This window comes from Neomonachus schauinslandi, chromosome 6 (genome assembly GCF_002201575.2).
Source record: "Neomonachus schauinslandi chromosome 6, ASM220157v2, whole genome shotgun sequence".
In the NCBI taxonomy this organism is placed as follows: domain Eukaryota; kingdom Metazoa; phylum Chordata; class Mammalia; order Carnivora; family Phocidae; genus Neomonachus; species Neomonachus schauinslandi.
This window is the reverse complement of record NC_058408.1, coordinates 73,772,311-73,794,728: the sequence shown is the minus strand read 5'-3', so window position 1 is coordinate 73,794,728 and position 22,418 is coordinate 73,772,311. Positions and strand designations below refer to the sequence as shown.

Sequence of the window (22,418 nt, the reverse complement as noted above, 5' to 3'; positions counted from 1 at the left end):
GGACCTGAATATTCATTTTTCCAAAGAAGACATGCAGTAGCCAACAGCCCCATGAAAAGCCACTCAACATCACTCATCATCAGGGAAATGCACATCAAAACCACAATGAGATACCACCTCCCCCCTGTCAGGATGGCTGGAATCAAAAAGACAGAAACCCTCATGCACTGTTGGTGGGAATGCAAGCTGGTGCAGCCACTCTGGAAGGAATATGGGAGTTTCTCAAAAAATTAGAAACAGAACTACCCTATGATCCAGTAATTCTATACTGGGGTATTTACCCAAAGAAAACAAAAACACTAATGTGAAAGGATCCATGCATCCCTGTGTTTACTGCAGCATTATCTGCAGTAGCCAAATACAGAAGCGGCCCAAGTGTCCAACAACAAATGAACGGATAAGGAAGATGGGGTGTGTACATACAATGGAACATACTCAGCCATAAAAAAGAATGAGAGCTTGCTATTTGAGAGCATTATACTAAGTGAAATAAGTCAGAGAAAGACAAATACCATATGATTTCACTCATCTGTGGAATCTTGAAAACAAAACAGACTCTTAAAGACAAAGAACAGACTAGTTTGTCTCCTCCAGAGGAGAGGTTGGTGGGGTGGGGGGGCGGGGGCGGGGAGGATGGGCGAAATAGATAAAGGGGATGAAGAAATACAAACTTCCAGTTATAAGATAAATCAGTCAGAGAGGAAAAGTACAGCCAGTAATACCGTAATAACAGTTGGTGACAGATGGGGACTCCACTTACCGTGGTGAGCACTGAGTGATGTACAGTCTGCTGAAATCGTTATGTTGTACATCTGAAACCAACACTGTATTTTAATTACACTTTGACAACAACAAAAAGCAAAGTATTTCAAGGCAATGAGTCTACTTTCACACTAATTTAGCCTCCCTAGCTTTACAGTTGGCAGAGAACGTTCACGGGCTGCAACACCCTTCGGGTGTGCACCCACTGATGACTGGGGTTAGTAGACAAAAATTCCAGGACTCCGTTTATGACAAGTTGATTAAACACTGTGATGAAATCGAATGCTGGGTCTACCCATAAGTATACATACTTCTCTCATTCTCTCAAAATGTTACCTACTGCCCTCTAACAGGAAACTACCAGCCCCTTCTCGAAGAAGGTGTGAGGCCCCATTCCGTACTTGTTTTAATTGAAATGACACAACTGTCAGGGCATAATTGATTATTTTCAAGAGCTATTTAGGGGAGTGATTTATTTCTTTAAGCAACTTTCTGTTGATAAAACAAGCTTTCATTTTTGTTTTAGATCACATATATGTTGTCATTTTCAATTCTAATAGTAATTTTTCATTTCGAGTCCCCCTGATGCCATGCTTTCTCACTGCTTTCCAGAAGTGTATTTTACAACCCACAAATTACCCACATCAAAGGTTCAGGGATGAAGCTGTGAAGCTGATAAATATTTTGTATGCATATATTATGTCGATTTGTCACAGAACAAGATTTGAGATAGCTTTTTCATTTAATTTTAAAAATCGTTACAAATATGCTTCTATAGGGAAGAGACTCAAAATATTTTTAAAGGAATGGAAACCAGCTTTCTAGAACCTTCCAAATTCCAAAATGGCTCAGAATCAGAGAAACCTTGAAGACCCAAAGGTGAATGTTGGTGGTCAGTTCACTTGATGATGAAAGTTGGCAGGCAATCTATGCATTTGAGAAGTGTAGAGAAAATGAAAAGAACAGAGATTAGCAGAAGACCCTTCAGAGCTTACCCACGGCAGCAAATACCTTAAAGACAGTGTTAATTAGGTATTGCAGACCCCTCATTCCCATCCCCAGAAGACTGCAGACCTGTCCATGTCATTCAGTTTTTCTAGATTAAGACACAGCAGCTAAAGAAGACTATTTTGGTGCTCAAGTAGATTGGCTCATGTTTATCAGGTACCCGGCTGTGTGCCAGGCACTAATTCTAAATATACATATCAATTATTTGTATCCTTAAGACAATCCAATGTGATAGTTTCTATTACTAGCCCCATTTTGCACAAGAGAATCATAGAGTCTGAGGGAGGTACGGGGAGTTGCTCAACATTAAACAAGCGAAACCCAAATGTGAGCCCAGGATTCTTGCTTCAGTGTCCATATTCCTAACTTAGAGCCTCCTCTAATGAATCTGAGTTTGTATTAGGATTTTTTTTTCATCTTCCTGCTAATGACCAACTTAGAATATAAATGAGATTTATCTTCAGCAGAGATTCCATGAGAAGTTGATCTCTCCTAAGTGTTCACTTTCCTGACAATATTCACAATGTATTTGTCCATTTGGTTCCATTACCAAATGAATATTAAGGAAAACAGAGATGTTGCCCAAAGTTACAACTGCAGAAATAATCTCCAAGAGTAATCAAGAATTTGTAGGCTTTCAAAAAGGCCCACCTAAATCACAGCTAGACAGGACTGATACAAGGAAGTCACTAAGTCTCTCATTAAAACATGTAATGTGAAATAAGACAGAGCTATATTCCACGTACTGTCTGGTTTTTTTTGGTTCTGCCGTGACTTTGCAAAGCTTTCCAGTGACAAAGGACTGGATTCGCATAGGGCACTAGGTACAGTTCAAGTTGTGCTCATTATCTGCATGGGGATACTTACTATTCACTACTGGTGATCTCCAATTCAAAGACATCTGCTGCTCTTCATGGGCAAGCATACTTGTTTCAGAGCAAAGAAGAAAGGACCTTCAAGGCACTACTCCAACCGCCTTCTCAATACACAGAATTGCACAGTGTTCCCTCTGCAAAGAGAGTTCCAAGTCAGCAGACAATTGCAGCATACAATGTATCATTCCTGCTCTAAGAAACTTTTTTCTTGTCCTTATAAATTCACAATTGTTTCATGAAGACATTGTTGAAGAGAAACTAGAATCTTCATAATTATAGTGATGATTCTAGTATCTGTAAGCGTAGATATCCTCATGCCTTGAATTGTATTTCAAAAGGAGGATGTTTGGGAAGAGCTAATTATTTCAGTGACAACTCAGGGGACATTAGTAGTTGAGGAACTTTCTAGAAGAAACTAGGTCTTTGTAAAAATGACCTGAAAGGTGTTGCTTTCGCCTTGGATTCACTGCTCCATTTTGTAAAAAAAAATGCCAGTCATGTACGACTTCCCGGTGTGTTAACGTCTACTCCTCAATACTGAAAAAAGAAGCAAAAGTCACCAAATGCTAACTGGCATCAGGGACTGTAGTGAAAGCGAGTTTGGGGCCACACTCCCTTTAACGGCCAGTGTGCTCGTCTCACCTCACAGCCTCCTTTGGAACAGCTGTTCACAGGAATGTTCCAGAAACATCAGGAAATCATTACATTTACTACTTGGGAAAAGGGAAATACAGCTTGTTTGTTTTTTTCCCATGAAATTCTTTAAAAAGATAAACAGGAACTAAGGAGCTAACCTTAGATGCTGGTGTTTTTGTTTTTTGGGTTTTTTTCCCCCTTTATTGTTATTTCATTAGATAAATAAAGACAGGGAGAGACAGAGACTTTGTGCTTTCTTGCTAAACCTCAGAATCAAGTTTCCTAATCTATATTCCCTTCCAAGTACCTTTTTCCTTCGACTTATCTCTTTACCCCATCTTTTCTTAATAAGAAGACAATAGGGTGAGACGTAGGTATTATGTCTCTTGCTGGCAAAAGTTTCAAAAACAGAGTATTTAGCTTGTGAGATGTGATTACATCATAGCATCACACCTCATTTCCTAAGTGGTTCTTTGAAAACATTACCTTTTTTATTCATCCTCTCATGAACTGTATCTGAATTATTTAGGGAGATTCAGAAACAAGCTCTCTAAAAATAAATATGACCGAATCTATAAACTTCTCCTTAACAAAACAAACCCGTGAAATAGGACTCGTCTCCCCCTGGCCAGAAGCTGTGCCTTGGTAGAGGGCAGGGGGCTGCTGCGAGGAAGCCACCAAGTTCGCAGAAGAACTGTGTGGTTGAGCTCTTTGGCAGGCTTGCAGGTTACATTTAACTATCCCTTCCTAAGGGCAAAGAATTCCTTGACTTGATCCTCATGTGCCCTTGAAAACCCAAGGCCGTGCCAATCCTGTGACATTTGCCCAGAGGACATGGGTCTCTGGGGTGAAACTCTGGCAAAGGAACATCAGGAAATGAGAAAACATAACTAAAATCATATCCGAGAAACTAATGTCTTATGTGCTTTCGTTTTCCGGATCTCAGGGGTTCATTTGAAGATTCTACGACCAGATTTTACACAGCATGCGTGGTGGAAGCATTCGCCTATCTGCATTCCAAAGGAATCATTTATAGGGACCTCAAGCCAGAAAATCTCATCCTGGATCACAGAGGCTACACCAAGCTGGTCAGTGCACTCTACACAGGGTGTCCACCCTGCGGTTTTAAAATACTCACTTGGCAAGCTGTGTTCATTAACATCTCCGTTTCCCCTTTTGTAAATGCTGTTAACTTTTCTTAAAAGCAGATTTTAGAGTTACTATTTTCAGCCAACCATTCTTTTCAAATGATGCAAAAGTTTTATAAGAAATTAAATTGGCTAAATCTAAATTAATACTCCCTTGGCAGACTGTGTTTAAATGGCTATGTTCTAGACCTAGAAGACCTTTGTAGACCTTTTCTGAATCTGCTTTCTGCCATTCACAGGGAAGGGATATTTACATTGTAGAAAACCATGAATCATTTTAATATTTTAGATTCAGGTATAATCTTTAAGATTTTACTTATTTGAGAGAGAAAGCAAGAGAACATGAGTTGGGGAGAGAGGCAGAGGGAGAAGCAGACTCCCCACTGAGCAAGGAGCTAGCAGCGGGACTCAATCCCAGGTCCCTGGGATCATGACCTGAGCCTAACACAGCCTCTTAACTGACTGAGCTATCCAGGAACCCTGTTTTATGTATAATCTTAAGGGGCGGGGGGAATGGGCTTGGTAGGTGATATTATCCAGGTCATTTTAATTATAATAGTAGTGATCATAATAATAATAAAATGAGTCAAGCACTCTAAAGACTTAACTGTTAGGAGGGAAGTTCTCTTATTATAAAATGTACAATTTTTATGGCCTTTGCATGTGCCAGTGCCTATTTTTTTTAAACTTTTGGATTTCTATTCAGCATACGATGTTCAAAGAAATCAAATCAAGGCAGTTAATGATTTAGATTCTCAACCAAATTGTTTTAGAAAAAATACATTTTCAGCATTTGATGTTCCTCCATCAAAAGGTTTCTAGAAAAACAAAGAACACATTTGCATTTTATCCCTGTTCGTGTTTACCAAGGGCGGGGATGAACTTTGTGACTGAGCTCCTTCAGCAGCGAAGTGGCTTCTCAATACTAAATGGATTGTCAACCTCCTCAAGCCAGCAGAAATCATGCATATTCTGGAAAATCTGTCAAGGAGGTCCAACTGGTCTTGTAAACATTTTCAGTAAAGGAGTTCTGGCCCAACCTCCCTTGGTATGAAAGGAAGAAAAGATGGAAAATATTTCTGGAAAGAAAGATTTGCCTTTATTTGTAATGATGTCAGTTTCCTCCTGTACTCAGGTTTCAACTTTCCCTATTGAACCTGAGTTTGATCAGGGAGGCTGGTATGGTTTGAAGTAGAGACAACTCCTTCTAGACCATAGGACTACAGTAATGGGCATCTGTTTTTATTGTGTTATAAGTGCACCACAGCTCAGTAACTTAACTGCTTTTAAGCCTAATGTAAGGGTCATTGAAATAACTTGTTTTTGTCTTTGTAAGGTCGATTTTGGCTTTGCAAAGAAAATAGGATTTGGAAAGAAAACATGGACTTTTTGTGGGACTCCAGAGTATGTAGCTCCAGAGATCATCCTGAACAAAGGCCATGACATTTCCGCCGACTACTGGTCACTAGGAATCCTCATGTATGAACTTCTGACTGGCAGGTATGGACATTGACATAGAACCACTGATAAAAATAGACCAGCAGACAACTGCAGACTCGTGCCTTTACCCCTCTCCTCAGGCCGTCTTAAAGCACATCTCACCATGTCTTGTTCCAACACTGCCGTTAGTTATGCTAGCCACCAGGAGTTCATAAATCAAACTCGAAAACGGGTCCAATGAGGGCAAAAGAAACTCAACATCCACTTTGGGCCTCATCATTGCTAAATCTTTATACATATATGAGAATGTGGAATAATCCTGTGTCTTTCTGTGAGGTCTTCGAGCCTCGTCACTTAGCCAGCAATGAAGCAAGGGAGAGAATAGTGTTATAAAAATACCTAGGGTCAACTATTTATGGAAATAAGAGGACAGATTAACAACTGTTATATCTAAATGAAATGTAAATGCTTTGCAGGGCTTCTGTGTAATAATATTATAGTCATCCACAACTAAATACTTCCAGGTCTAAGACTGTAAGCTCCTCAAGGAAAAGAAAAACAAATACACCATCCTGCCATGCCCGGGTGACAAGGAGTAGCAGGATCATTATAAACCACAGAGTTCCGAAGAGGGCTCAGTTTGTCTGGGGAGGCTTTTGAATAAGGCAAGACTGTAGCCGGGCCCTAAAGGAAGAAGGGGTCTTAGACGTACAGAGCAAGGACAGAACATTCCAGGCAGAGATGTGGCTTCACGAGAAGGGCAGTAGCTTCATGTAAAAAAAAAAAAAAAAAAAAAATTAGTAATAATGGGAATCTGAGGGCTGACTGAAGGGCTTCTGCACAGCAAAAGATAGAAAGGGACCCCATACAGAAAGTCAGGGGAGAGGGAGGTGAGAGGGTTAGGGACACAGGGGAGCCCCACCCCCAATGTGTGAACTGCAGTGGGGAGGCATAGTACAGGGGGACTGTGAACAGATGCATCTGCCCTGGGCACAGGGAAAAAAAATTGTGGCTTAAAAGGGCAACTTCAAATAAAGGAACCAGCCCTAGAACCCTGCCAAATGGCGGGAGAGCTGCTGGAACTCTCTACAGGTCTGAGGGGCTGGTGAGCACCCCTACTTATGTTTCCCCCCCACCCTGAGGGGAGCAGAGCCCGGGCACCCTAGCTGGCTTGCCACCTCAGTGAGCCCAGGCCCCAGCATGGCACACACCAGGGTATGATGGCTCCAGCCATCTCACCAAAGTAAAACAGGTGCAGAGCACCCCAGAGCACTCCAGGCATGCTCTACTTTGGTTCTAGATGACTTGCCAGAATAACCCCTGCCCCCTACCCACCTTGGCTCTAGGTGTCCTGCCAAGATGCCCCCTTCTTGGAGAGCCCCAGGACCACCCCAACTCATGCCCACTTCAGCTGTCCTGCCAGGTATCTTCTCTGTGGAGATCCCTGGGTCTGCCCCCACCCATGCCCACTTTGCTCTGGCCGTCCTACCAGGATGGCTCCATGCCCCCAAGCCCAGGGTAGCTACAGCACTGTACAGCCACAGTCACCAGGCCACATAGTCTACACAGGGCTGACCGTACACAAGATCATTCCTTCAAGTGGAGGAGAAGTAGCTGTTCTGCTTATAGAAACAAAGCAAGTCAAACAAAATGAGGAGAGAGAGGAATACGCTCCAAATGAAAGAACAACACAAAACTTAAAAAAAGAATGAGTCAGAGTAGAAGAATGGATCAGAGATCTAGAAGAGAGAGTAATGGAAAGTACCCCAAGTGAACAGGAAAAAAAAAAAAAAAAAAACTCTTGGAAAATATCAAACAATCTTCCCATTATCTAGGTCCCAGAAGTAGAAGAGAGAGGGAAAAAAGGCAGACAACATATTTGCAGAAATAATAACTCAAAACTTCCCTAACCCAGAGAAGGAAGTAGACATCCAGATTTAGGAAACCCAAAAAGTTCCAAACAAGATAAACCCATGACTCATAATATTTAAAATGTCAAAGATTAAAGAGAAAGAGAAGATTTCAAAAGCCAGAGAAAAGCTCCTAGTTATGTACGAGGGAAACCCCATAAGGCTATAGAAGCTGATTTTTAAGCAGAAACTTTGCAATCACAAAGGAGTAGCATGATACATTCAAAGTGCCAAAAGGAAAAAACCTACAACCAAGAATACACTACCCATCAAGTTTATCATTCAGATTTGCAAGAGAGAGAGAGTTTCCCAGACCATCAAAATAATGGAGTTCATCACTATTAAACTGGCCTTACTAGAAAAAGAAAAAAAAAAATGTTAAAGGGAATTCTTTAAGTTGAAAAGAAAAGACCATAATTAGAAGAAAATTATGAAAGGAAAAAAAATCATTAGTAAAAGCAAACATACAGTAAAGGTAATAGAGCAGTGACTTATAAGGCTAGTATGAAGATTGAGAGACAAAAGTAGTAAAATCAACTATACCGAAATAATGTAAAATATGACAACATATACACAAAGGGGCAGGAAGGGGGTAAAAATCAAGTTCTTTTAGAATGTGTTTGAACTTAAGTCACCATCAACTTAATATAGCCTATAAGTAGTAATATTATATATGAACCTCATGGTAACCACAAACCTAAAAACTATAAAAGATACACAAAAAAATAAAGACAAAAAGGCCAAACGTAACACTACAGAAACTCATCAATCACAAGAAAAGAGAAAAAGAAACTGAGAACTACAGAAACAACCAGAAAACAATTAACAAAATGGTAATAAGTACACACCTATCAATAGTAACTTTAACTGTAAATGGTCTAAATGCTCCAAAGACACAGAATGGAGTGGATAAAAAAAGAAAAAAGACCTATCTGCATGCTGCTTACAAGAGGCAAACTTCAGACTGAAAGTGAAAAAATGGAAAAAGACATTCCATGCAAAAGGAAGTGCAAAGCAAATAAATAAATGAATGCTGCAGTAAGAATACTTATATCAGATAAAATAGACTAAAAAAGCCTGTAACGAAGACAAACAAGCATTGCATAATGATAAAGGGATCAATTCAATAAGAGGATCTAACAGTTGTAAATACTGATCCACCCAACATGAGAGCATCTAAATATATCAAGCAAGTATGAACAGACATAAAGGGAGAAACGGACAGCCATACAATAATAGTAGAGGACATTAACACTCCACTTACATCAATGGACAGATCATCCAGGCAGAAAAATCAATATGAAACCGTGTCTTTGAAAGACACGTTAGATTAGATGGATATACAGACCATTCCATCCCAAAGCAGCAGAATACATTTTTTTCCCATGCACATGAAATATTCCCCAGGATAGAGCACAACTTAGGCCACAAAACAAGGCTCAATACATTTAAGATTGAAATCCTATCAAGCAGGTTTTTCAACCACAATGGTATGAAACTACAAATCAATTACAAGAATAAAACTAGAAAAAAAAAATCATGGAGACAAAAGAAAATGCAACAATCCAAAATCTTTGGGAAGCAGCAAAATCAGTTCTAAGAAGGAAATTTTTAGTGGCACAGGCCTACTTCAAGAAACAAGAAAAATCTCAATCTAACCTGACACCCAACAAAACTAGAATAAGAACAACAAAGCCCAAAGTTAGAAGGAAGGAAATAATAAAAATCAGAGAGGAAATAAATGAGACACCAAAAAAATAATAATACAAAAGATCAATGAAAGTAAGAATTGTTTTTTTGAAAAAATAAACCTCTAGCAAGACTCATGAAGAAAAAAAGAGGATCCAATATCCAAATAATTAAAATCAGAAATGAAAGGGAAGTAACAACTAACACCAACAAAATACAAAGTTTGTAGATTGTCCACTTTGTTGGCATATAAAGAAATGGATACATTTTTAGAAATATGCAATCAGGAAGAAATAGAAATAGACAAACAAAATCAGGAAGAAATAGAAAATCTGAACTTAAAACGAGTAACAACATTAAAGCAGTAATCCAAAAACCCCAACAAACAAAAAGGTAGGACCAGAAGACTTCACAGGTGAATTCTACCCAACATTTAAAGAAGAGGTAAGGGATGCCTGGGTGGCTCAGTTGTTAAGCATCTGTCTTCGGCTCAGGTCATGATCCCAGGGTCCTGAGATCAAGTCCCACGTCGGGCTCCTTGCTCAGCGGGAAGCCTGCTTCTCCCTCTCCCACTCCCCCTGCTTGTGTTCCCTCTCTTGCTGTCTCTCTCTCTGTCAAATAAATAAATAAAATCTTTTAAAAAATTAAATAAATAAATAAGGAAGAGTTAAGAGCTAGTCTCCCCAAACTATTACAAAAGAATAGAAGAAGGAAAGCTTCCAAGTGCATTCTATGAGACCAGCACTGCATGGTTACCAAAACCAAAGATACTACAAAAAAAAAGAGAGAACTACAGGCCAATATCCCTGAAGAACATGGATGCAAAAATTCTCAACAAAATATTAGCAAACCACATTCAACAATCCATTAAAAGGATCATTCACTACAATTAGGTGGGATTTATTCCAGGGTTGTAAGAGTGGTTCAGTATTTTCAATCAATCAACATTATAAATCACATGAACAAGAGAAAGGGCAAAACCCATATGATCATCTCAATAGATGCATAAAAAGCTTTTGACAGAATTCAATATCTGTTTACAATAATACTGTCAGCAAAGTGGGTTTAGATAGAACATGCTTTAACCTAATAAAGGCCCTATAGGAAAACCCAAAATCAAGATTTTCCTCTAAGATCCAGAAACAATACAAGGATGTCCACTATGACCACTCTTATTCAACATAGTAATGGAAGTCAGAGCTGAAGCAATCAGACAAGGAAAAGAAATAAAAGGTATCCAAACTGGTAAGGAAGAAGTTAAACTGTCGCTACTTGCAGATGACCTAATACTATACATAGAAAACCATAAAGACTCGATCAAAAAACTGTTAGAATAAATGAATTCAGTAAAGTTGCAGGATACAAAATTAATATACAGAAATCTCTTGTATTTCTATATACTAACAAAGTAGCAGAAAGAGAAATTAAGAAAGCCGATTCTATTTACAGTTGCACCAAAAAGATAAAATGTAACCAAGGAGGTGAAAGACCTGTTCTCTAAAAACTATAAAATATTGATGAAAGAAATTGGAATAAATGGAAAGATATTCTATGTTCATGGATTGTAAGAATTAATATTGTTAAAATGTCCATGCTACCCAAAGCACTCTATGGATTCAGTGCAATTCCTCTCAAAATGCCAATAGCATTTTTCACAGAACTAGAACAAATAATACTAAACTCTGTATGGAACCACAAAAGACCTTGAATACCCAGAGCAATCTTAAGGAAGAAGAAAAGAGCTGGAGGCATCACAATCCCAGATTTCAAGATATACTACAAAACTACAGTAATCAAAACAGTATGCTACAGGCACAAAAATAGACACCGAGATCTTTGGAAAAGAATAGAGAGACCAGAAATAATCATTTTCTTATGTGGTCAATTTATCTCCAACCAAGGAGGCAAGAATATACAATAGGGAAAAAACAGTCTCTTCAGCCAGTAGTTGGGAAAACTGGACAGCTGTGTAGAAAAGAATGAAACTAGACCACTTCCTTACACCATACACAAAAATATCCCAAGATGGATAAAAGACCTAAATGCGAGACCTGAAACCATAAAACTCCTAGAAGAAAAAACACAGGCAATAATCTTTTTTTTTAAGATTTATTTGGGAGAGAGAGAATGAGTAGGGGCAGAGAGAGAAGGAGAAACAGGCTCCCTGCTAAGCAGGGAGCTCGATTTAGGGCTCCATCCCACGACCCCCCAGTCATGACCTGAGCCAAAGGCAGATGCTCAACCGAGCCTCCCAGGCACCCCAATAATCTTTTTCACATTGATGTTAGCAACATTTTTCTAGATATGTCTTTTAATGTAAGGGAAACAAAGGCAAAAAATAAACTATACCAAAATTAAAAGGGTTTGCACAGCAAAGGAAACAACAAAACACCAAGGCAACCTAGTGAATGGGAGAAGATTTTTGCAAATCGTATATCCAATAAGAGGTTAATATTCCAAAATATACAAAGAACTCATACAACTCAACACTACAGAAACAATTCAATTTAAAAAAGAGCAGAGGACCTAAATAGTAACTTTTCCAAAAAAAAGACATCCAGGTGGCCAACAGACACATGGAAAAGATGCTCAATATCACTCATCATCAGGGAAATGCAAACCAAAACCACAATGAGATATCACCTCATACTTGTTAGAATGGTAAATAGCAAATGATGGTGAGGGTGGAGGGAAAAAGGAACCCTCATGCCCTGTTGGTGGGAATGCAGCCACTGTGGGAAACAGTATGGAGGGTCCTCAAAAAATTAGAGTTACCAAGCAATTCAATTCCATACTGGGTATTTCCCAAAGAAAAGGAAAACACTAATTCAAAAAAATACAGGCACCCCTATGTTTAGTGCAGCATTATTTACATTAGCCAAGGAAGGAAGGTAACCTAAGTGTCCGTCAATAGATAAATGGATAAAGAAGATGAGATAGATATACATACAGAGGACTACTGCTCAGCCATAAAAAAAGAATGAGAATCTTGCCATTTGCAACAATATGGCTGGACCTATTGGGTATCATACTTATGTGAAATAGGGCAGACGGAGAAAGACAAATACCATATGATTTCACTTATATGTGGAATCTAAAAAAGAAAGAAACTAAAAGAGCAGAAACAGACCCATAAGTACAGAGAACAAACTGATGGTTGCCGGGGGGGTAGGGGGGTGGGGGAATGGGCAAAAGGGGTCAAGGGGAGTGGGAAGTACAGGCTTCCAGCTATGGAATGAGGAAGTCACGGGGGATGAAAGGCACAGCACAGGGAATGGTGCTGTGTGGGGACAGACGGTAGCGACTCTTTCGGCGAGCATAGCAGAACATACAGACTGGCAGAATCACTATATCGTACGCCTGAAACTAATTAACATCGTGTGTCAGCTATACTTCATTAGATAATTAATAATAATGGGAGATCAATAAGAGTCATCTCCTAAGGATCATGACTGCTACACTTGAATGTTTGCACTCCATCCAGAGGCGGTCATTAAGTATTTTCTGAAAAGGGGTAACCTATGTGGTAGTATTTAGGAATAACAAGCCAGGAGTAATGTGTAAGGCAAACCAGAAGAGGGACAGGCTAGCTGGTTGGAAGATCATTCCAGTAAATCACATCTAGGAAGCTGAGAACTTAGAACAGGTAAGATGCTGTGGAAAGGATTGCTTCAGAGAAAGCAGTAGCTGCCCTGAAAATGACAGGAAGACCTAGGACTTTTAGCCTTGGGTCCTTTGTGAGGCTTCAGTGAACATACAAAGCCCTGAGAAGAACGGGTGGAGCAGAGAGGATGCACTCCACAGATGCTGTAGCCGCTCTCCTATTAACATCGCCAGGAATAGTGGTGCTGGGGTTCTTGTTTGGAGCCTGCTCATTAAAAGGAAATAATTTGAACTGCTATTAATGGAAGTGGTGGGCAAAAATAATAATCAATAGAGACATGAACCCGGTGTTAGGAGAATAGTTTCCAAAGAAATTATTTGTCCAGGTGTATCACTTTGATGGAAGGAGGGGGTCTTTATCATCTCTGTGTTCCCTGAGCCTGGCCAAAGCTACCCTCCGAGGATGGATCTGGCTCGTGGGGGCCTCCTAATAAGGATGCCTCGTGTCGGGTTATCTACTGAGGACTGATGACCAGGGAGGGGAGGGGAGGGGAGGAGGAGCACTATTCTGCAGAAGGACTCGTTCAGCAGATGTTCACTGATCACGCGCTCTGGGCCGGGCATTCTCCCGGACTCTGGAAACACCCGCAGAGAACACCACTGAGTCCGGGAGGAAGGCAGATACAAAGCATAGCAAGTGGCAGAAAGGGTGTGTGAGAGAGCATGGCAGGTCACTCTAAAGTTTAAATTCAAGGGGCACCTGGCTGGCTCAGTCGCTGGAGCATGCGACTCATGACCTCAGGGTTGTGAGTTCAAGCCCCACGTTAGGTGCAGAGATTACATTAAAAAAAATAAAATCTTAAAAAAATATATATTGCAACAATCTAGTCTAATAACTTGAATTTAAACTTTAGGTTGGTTGATAGAGCTCATGGGATCAGTACCGTGACCACAAATGGCGTGCTGATCCGAGTGAGCCAGGGTGGTGTTGGCAGGAGATGGTGTCCTATCACAGACGTCCTTGTAATGTTCTAGTGATTTTGCGCTTCAGCTCAGGTGTAATCAAGGGCAGGGAAAGGGCTAGAAAGTGGAAGAAGCATCTTGAATGGCCAAGGACAGCAAGAGGTGTTCAGCACCTGCACTAAAAAGACAGACAAACTTGACCCATGTATGGTTTTGCTAAGCAGTTTCCTTGAAAAGGTTTCCATGTTGTTTTGCTATTGATCCAGCATCATTCCGTTACCACTACTCATATATGTCCCTAGATAAGAATTGATATAATTTGTGGAGTTGTAACAACTTAAGATTTCTTATTTAGAAAACCAAAGTGATTCTCTTTTCACGTCTCCTTCTCGCAGCCCACCTTTCTCAGGCCCAGATCCTATGAAAACCTATAACATCATACTGAGGGGGATTGACATGATAGAATTTCCAAAGAAGATTGCCAAAAATGCTGCTAATTTAATTAAAAAACTATGCAGGTAAGCATTTCAGCCCCATGGCTGTTGAAAGGATCATAATGCCAAAGTGATTCGATTCCTTAAAGTTCTTATTTTCATTCCAGGGATAACCCATCAGAAAGACTGGGGAATTTGAAAAATGGCGTGAAAGACATTCAGAAGCACAAGTAAGTGTTCTTTCCTTGTCCCTATCGGTGGAGGGTCCAGAAAGCAGGACAGGTACCTCCCCAGGCTGGGTGATGGGTAGTTAGCCTACGGGAACATCCAAGGGGACGTGAGACCAGTTAGCCTTCTGATCTAAGGCCCTTCTGCTTGTGTCTGGGAAACATCACACAAATACACATGACCCCTGAGCCATACTAAGCGACTGATTCACTGAATTCAGTTTCTCCCAACTCCCACTACTGGGCATTTTTCCTCTCCGGCACAAAGAGGAAATGTGTACTTTTTTAATTCTGGGATTCTATTCTCTACCAGGGTATCAAAAATGAAAGTCCTCCACCATATCATGCCTCATTTCCCAGACTAAAACTGGAATATATTTTTCTCACTACTCCCTAATTAGATGATAAAACAGAGAGGAAAAAAAGTACAGAGTACAGTGGTTTTCTTTAAACCACAGCAACATCTTAAATATTAAACTTTATCGGGTGCCTGGGTGGCTCAGTTGGTTAAGCGACTGCCTTCGGCTCAGGTCATGATCCTGGAGTCCCGGGATCAAGTCCCATATCGGGCTCCTTGCTCAGCAGGGGGTCTGCTTCTCCCTCTGACCCTCCCCCCTCTCATGTGCTCTCTCTCATTCTCTCTCTCAAATAAATAAAATCTTTAAAAAAAAAAATTAAACTTTATCTAGTTAATTGGATATTTAAATGCTAAACTAAGACCAAATAGGTTTTTATTAGTCTATTTTGGTAACACTCACAAGAAATTCACATCCCTACCAGAAGAACTTATTTATCAAAATATCTATAAATATCTCAAACACCTGCTAAGAATTTGGTGTAAGCATTTGCTACTTTAAAGACAAAACAGAACCAAAAACCTTAGTGTTATCTGGTCCTCATTTTCAAAGGAAAAACTACACAAAATACCTTCATTTTATTAGGAATTGCTATGACCCTAGTATTGCATATTTAATGTTTTTTTTTTTTTTTTCTATGAACACACACACAAAAAGTGCCAAGTCAGAGTTACACCTAATACAGTGCTGTGGAAAGGTTAATTAACTGAGGCTGCCCACAGAATCAGTGCAAAGCTGAAAGGATAATTTTCTGTCCTGACTTTTGATGCCCTGGTTCTATAGCCTTAAAATAAAATGTCCTATAAGGCTCAGGGCCAAGCATATCATGACATTTATTAAGTTATAATGATAGTGTAGGAACAAGGTCATACAGACATTCTGCCTGAAATTGCTAGAAAAGGAGTTATTTTCTAGTTGGTGTTAAATATTTCAACAATTAACTTCTTTTATGGAATGCATATTTTTAAAAACCTGGCCCTAAAAATTTGCAATAGAATACATTCTTGTCACATTGAAAATGTTTGCCTAGCTGCTTTCTATCACGTATGTTGCAATGAGGTTTTAGCTGAAGTAAAATGCCTTTAACTAGCTACCTTTTTTTTTTTTCCCTTTCCTAGATGGTTTGAGGGCTTTAATTGGGAAGGCTTAAGAAAAGGCACCTTGACACCTCCTATAATACCAAGTGTAAGTAGACCATCCAGCTTATATTTCTGTGACACAGGTACGGTGCTTAGGTCAGTTGTTAAAGTTTTATCCTATGATCAGCTTAAATTAACTACAGGAGAAGTACCACCTTAGAATAATGGCATCTAAAACCCAAGCTTAAACACAGGTCAATTAGGGGATGGTTGTTTTATGTGTATTTTACCATTACCTTTTTAAACTCTTCATTCTAATTTCATTTATTTCTGAATAAAAATGGACTTTTAGTATAGTAAGTGTTAAATATCCACTGATGTAGACAAAAGAGCATAATGAGTGTCCAGCAACCAGTTTCTTTTTCAGAATCTATAAACTTCACACATCAATGCCCAAGAATGCATGAACAACTTTAATGAATTAGGCCTCTTGATGAATTATGACCAGTTTAGTGTATACAAGAGTATCCTTGGGTGAGTTAGGGCAGTGGGCTGTTATTTTGTCTTTATGATCCCAGTTTACACCCCACCTTGCTCTGTGCCCAGGAGCCTAACCTGTAAGAGCCACTCAGAGCATTCCTGTGCCCTCTGGTTTCTGGCTGGGTTTGGTCAACAGTCCAACAGCCACCAATTCCTGGCCAATAGTGTTTCTTTTTATGGCTCCGTATCGCTTCGAAGTACTCCCAGGCAATACCGTGTTCATGTATCCTTTCATGAGGCTCTAAAAGAAAAGGATTCTCTTTCCTGAACTTTCTTTTCTGAACACGTCAGGCGTTTTGTTAAATAGCAGCCCACTGACGGTGATCAAGGGTTTGGCATCTTTACGTATTTTTATTTAATACCGCATCTGTCCGATGAAACGTGCTGCATCTTTACAAAGAAATAGGGGGCTGCTTCACTGTCCTGAGCCATTCAGATATATACTTTGTTTTTCTGGGACTAACTCAAGACTGCTCTTTATGCAGAACCATTTTCCCTACTTCTAAGATTTATTTCTGTGACGACGTTTGTGTTTATTCACAGACAAAACACAAATCCCATTACCATACCTCCCATTACAGATGCTAATGGAATTCCTGAGGTTTTGTTTTTAGAATAAATTAGAGTAAGAAACTTGGAGGGGTAAATAGTAAGCCTAAATGATACTTACCTAAATCTATCAGCAGTTTCCTTTTATGTAATAGTAATACTGAATGGGATATATTTATGGATATACCCATATATATTTCATTCAATATTAGTACATCAGTGGTTGTAAATATTCTAGAAATGAGGGAAACTACAGCGTGGATTTTCATCGCTTTTACTGATGCTCTCCAGATTGGACTTTACCCAGTAAATTTGCAAGAGTTTTGCTTGGGTTTAGGAATGGCTTTTTATTATACTTGAAATACACAAAAGCCTTAAGATGGCCTACAAGGCTCTTCACGACCTGATTTCTGCCTGTTTTTCCTATTTCTCTTTCCACTACTCTCCTCTCTTATAGAGCAGCCACCTTGGCCTTCTTTGGTTACATCATAGCATGAAGCACTCTCTCTCACCTCAGGACCTTTGCACATGCAAAAAATCAAACTCATCGATTCTTAGTTTTGAAATAATATTTTTTCAAAGAGGCTTTCCATCGTCACTCTTATGCTCTTTTTTCTTCATAGCAGTAACCAGACTTTTTTGTTTGAGTCCTACAATGCACCCTCTGCTAGAGTAGAAACTTCATGAGGATAAGAGCCGTGTCTGTTTTTATTCACTGCTGTTCCCCCTATACAAAGCACAAAACCTGGTAGACACTCAAAAAAAAAAAATAGTTGTCGACGAGGGCATGAATAAAGAACACTTTGTAAAACTCTCCTTTGGAATTTGACTCGCAAATAAAGAAATGCTTTCCCTGTCCATCCTCTCGTGTGCAGGTTGCATCACCCACAGACACAAGCAATTTCGACAGTTTCCCTGAGGACAATGACGAACCGCCGCCTGACGACAACTCGGGGTGGGACATAGACTTCTAATGTATTTCTCTTACCTGCTTCTGCCTTGCTGAAGTCAGCTTTTTCTGAGACACAGCTGCCAGCAAACCTGAGGGACGGAGAGAAGATTAGTGCCCGGGGTCACCATGATGCCTTTGATCGATGCTGCTCCGGTAAATGCAGTGGCATTAGGACAACAGTGCTCTTTACACGTTTTCTGTTTGATCCTAAACATAGCAGTTGACATGGTGGTCCTGAAGCAAAGCCTTTCACACCAGTCAAGAGGTGTCTTCTAGTGTTGCAATGATCTTGCTTTGCTCTGTAATTTGAAAGACTGCCGGAAACACTTCCATCTAGTAAAAGTGTCTGCACCTTGCTAGAATTATCAAGAAGATCAAAAAAATCACATATTGGGTACGAGAGATGACGGTGGTACACAAACCGGGAGCTTCCTTTCCTTTTCCCATGAGGGCGTAGGATACGTTCGGATACATTTGCGAAAGCCGGAGGAGGGCCGCGCACCTGTTGGTCACAGAGGTCATGGCAACCCAGTGCTAGAAGTTTCATGATTTAATTTCCCAGCAGTGCTGATGACGAGACTGAATGTTACCTTTCCTTTCCGACAGATTTTAAAAATTGATACAATAAAAGCACAACTGCTATAGATTCTGCTGAGAACTCTCATAGCAGGTATATATGCGTTTTCACAGAGGATTGAAAAAAACAACAACAACAACATGCATGATATTTGTTTCTTTTCTTGATAAATTGGCATGACAGAGTGGAAAAAAAAACAAAAAGCAACTCACAAACCATTTCATATCTTTTAAAATGTTGTGCTTCAAGATGGTCCTAGAAATAAATGACTAGCAGCCAATTGATTTTTATTTATTACTTAACATGCCCTCAGACTGAGGCTTAAAATATTCCCTTTTATAAAAAGAAACCCTTGGGGGGTGGGGCAGGGCAGGGTGGAGAGGAACTAAGATCCATCCAAAAATAAAAATAAGAAACTATATAGGTGCTATGTATATCTTTCATCTGTAAATGTCCGTGTCCGAGCAGACAACACAAAGTCTACTCATCACCTCTGTAGCCAGAGACTCAAGCATTCTTCACCACATTTACCAACCAAACTCCCACCCGATTTCACTTACACAACATAGCCTAGGGCTAAGGGGGACAGGTGATTAAAACCCATTCAGCTGGCTTCTTGTCTTAGGCCTGAACCAAAAAGAAGAGGAGGAAAGCACAAAACCACTGAGATTCAGCAGATGAGAAAGCTTGCTTCTGTGAGGTCAGGGAACGGGACCAGACCTAGCCCGCTGTTGATGACCTTTTGGAGAATGAGCCACTGTGAGTTCATGCACGTGTGAGAGTAGGGAGGGGGTCGAGAAGAAAACAGGACCCCTATTTCTCAAACATAAATTTTAGCTAACTAGGACAGAAATATCTCAGTCCTGTAATGTATTGGAAAATACCAAACTTACTTGCTTTTTTCATGAGGGGTAAAGAAGCAGCTTTAAACTGAGTCCTTTGTTGGCAGGCGAGTTGACTACAGTTAGCTGTCCTAGGTAGCAGACTGTTTTGGAGGCTTTTCCTGGACAAGTAGCATTCTCCCTGAGTAAACAAATGCATAATCTTATTAGCTGTCATCCTGATATGGAACAGTGTGTGAATTTGCTATATTAAATTGAAGGTTGCTTTTTTCCAGTATAAAGTTGTTTGTTTGTTTTTTTAAATCAATGAAACGTAAACATTTCTGCAAAAAATATATCCACACAGGTCATTACACCATATCCAAGAAGGCATATATTATGATTTCTGTTTGAATTTTTCATACCAAGACTACTTTAGAATATGGTATCAAAACATAATCTAAGAAACATTTGGAGAATAAAAATACTAAAGGCATACTATATATAATCAGAATAAAGTTACATTAAAAGTTTGATCCCAAGATGTTACTGTAATTCTTGGGTTAGAGTTTCCCCTCCCTTAGAAATAATTGCTTAAGATCATTTTATTCCCCAAGATACCCACATTCTTCTACAGATATCAGAATATAAAATTAAACCTATCAACCTAAAATCCAGCTATGAATGCTATTTCAGGATTTTTACATTGCTTTTAACTGGGCTTTTAAAAGTATACAATTTCAACATCATGGTCACTGTTCAGTGATTTTTGTTAAAAGACAAAGCGGTTTAGGCACACTAAAGGTTTGCTAGAATACTAAGTTCATCTAGTCATTAAGAGATTCTGCTCCTGCAATTTTTCAAACACCCCAATAGCCCCAGAGCTTAACACTAACTGTGGTTCAAGTCTAAGACAACAATGTATACAAGTTCTCCGAGGAATGAAGGAGCAGCATCCGGTTCAATGGGACTGTCGGCCATTTTTCCCACTTGTTAGCACATCTTTATGACATTTCACTGGTGGTGTTGCCTTAGGATGTCTAAAGCAATCACTAACAAAGAAAGGTAAACTACATCTTCCAAAAATTGCTAACAGAAAACAGTCCTCTAATCTTCAGCATTGAAATTTAAGGATTTAAATCTTGTCTTAATGAAGACACTAGGGCTAAAATTCATGGTCAGCTTTGTAAAGCGCATCTCACTTTATTTCTGAATTGCTCATGTCCCTCTCTTTTCTTACACTAAAGAACATCTGGATAAGTTAGAATAGTGCCAACTTGTTTGATTTGTTAACTGACTTTCTCGTTAATACTTTGAGTAGGGGAAATAAGGGCTTTCTGTGCCTCTTGATGCACAGGAAAACTGAAAACTGCCAAGGAAAGGAACATCATGATATTTGAGATAAATTGAACACATTAGAGAAAATGATTTCTGGAAATTTGCTATAAATGATCTTTATGTTCATATCTTCTTTGTTATTCACATATGAATCAGATCCATGTGGCATTGAAAACAAATTTCTTTTGATATGTACTTTATAAGTCACTTTTTTTTTTACTTAAAATTATGGGATATGCATGTGAATCACACATGTGTAATATATAAATTCAGCTACTGAATTTTTCTCATTTCATTTCTACGTGACGGAACTGATGGTGAACTGAAATTTTAAAGAAGTCAGCTACCATACTGAAAATAAGGATAGTAGAACTGATTTCATACGGTAGAGGTGATCCCTGCATTATCCATAATGACGTTTTCTTTCACAATAGGACCACAAATATTTATGTAAATAGATATTTTTGTGTGATATTTTGTGGTACATATAACTTTTTTTAGTGTTTCACAGCATTATTATTTCATTTTCTTTGTACTGAATAATGTTTTTAGGTCCAAGTAGACTTGAATTAATGTCATAATTGTCAGTATTATTGAAAATTATGTCAACTGTACGGTTTCATCTGTTCCATAGTTTAGAACATGACCTGGCTATCTGGCATTGTTGCAAGTGCCTTAAATTCATGGCATCCTATTAAAAAACAAATTTGGTGTTATGCTGCATGACAAAGACAAATACACCTCAAAATGTTGTCCTTTCTTAGCTTGCTGCGTTTTACAGTTCTTTCTGCTAACAATTTATAAGCCTTTATTATATAATATTGATGAATTACAGAAATGATAAAGTTGTTCTCTTATTTCTGTTACACGTACCAGAGCTGTGTATCTGTTACTGAGATACAGCGTCATTTCTGTGAAATGTATAAATGTATGTGCGGGTCAAATTAATATATGACATACTATCAGTCTGTATACAGGTATTCCTGTTTTGCTAAGCTGTGCAGATTCAGTTTAAAAAAAAAAAAAAACCACTTAGTGCAGTCAAGTTCTAACGTCTCATTTTATAGACTCCATTACCAATGATCCAACTCAAAAGAAAAATTGGAAAGTGACTGCTAACCACACCTCGTTATGAAACCAATGATGAACATGTACCTTGCTGCACTCCTCAACAAAACAGGATGCTTTCTGAGTTCTTGTATATGCAAATCATTTATGAAGCAAGTTTTCAACAGACCTGGCAAGATAAACATTGGAAGTGTGTTGTTAGCCCTCCTCTTTATCTGCCCCTGAATTAATAGAGCTCTGAGACCTTGACCATGACTCAGAGGTTTGGGCTTTCTGAGGAAAGGGACATTTCTTCAAGCATCATCTATCCAATTTATTTCATTGTATGATGTTTTTACAACTGGTCAGTTCTTTTGTATTCTTACAGCTATGGTTGATTGTCCTCTTACAATTTGTTCTACATGAAAGAGTCCTTTGTTAGTCAGAATGCAACAACTGTCATC

The 22,418-nt window shown here is 39.2% G+C and overlaps 1 protein-coding gene across 2 annotated transcripts in view; it reads left to right on the top strand.

Moving 5' to 3' along the window:
* Positions 1–18,299, top strand: part of PRKG1 (protein kinase cGMP-dependent 1) — a 1,258,435-nt gene extending 1,240,136 nt beyond the window's left edge. For both annotated transcript variants that reach the window (XM_044915991.1, XM_044915990.1), the window contains exons 13-18: positions 4,228–4,369; positions 5,766–5,929; positions 14,430–14,552; positions 14,636–14,698; positions 16,170–16,236; positions 18,095–18,299. In XM_044915991.1, coding sequence (XP_044771926.1) covers positions 4,228–4,369; positions 5,766–5,929; positions 14,430–14,552; positions 14,636–14,698; positions 16,170–16,236; positions 18,095–18,193 — 658 coding nt within the window. In that variant the 3' untranslated portion in view covers positions 18,194–18,299. The remainder of the gene's footprint in view (positions 1–4,227; positions 4,370–5,765; positions 5,930–14,429; positions 14,553–14,635; positions 14,699–16,169; positions 16,237–18,094) is intronic.
* Positions 18,300–22,418: the final 4,119 nt, after the last annotated feature.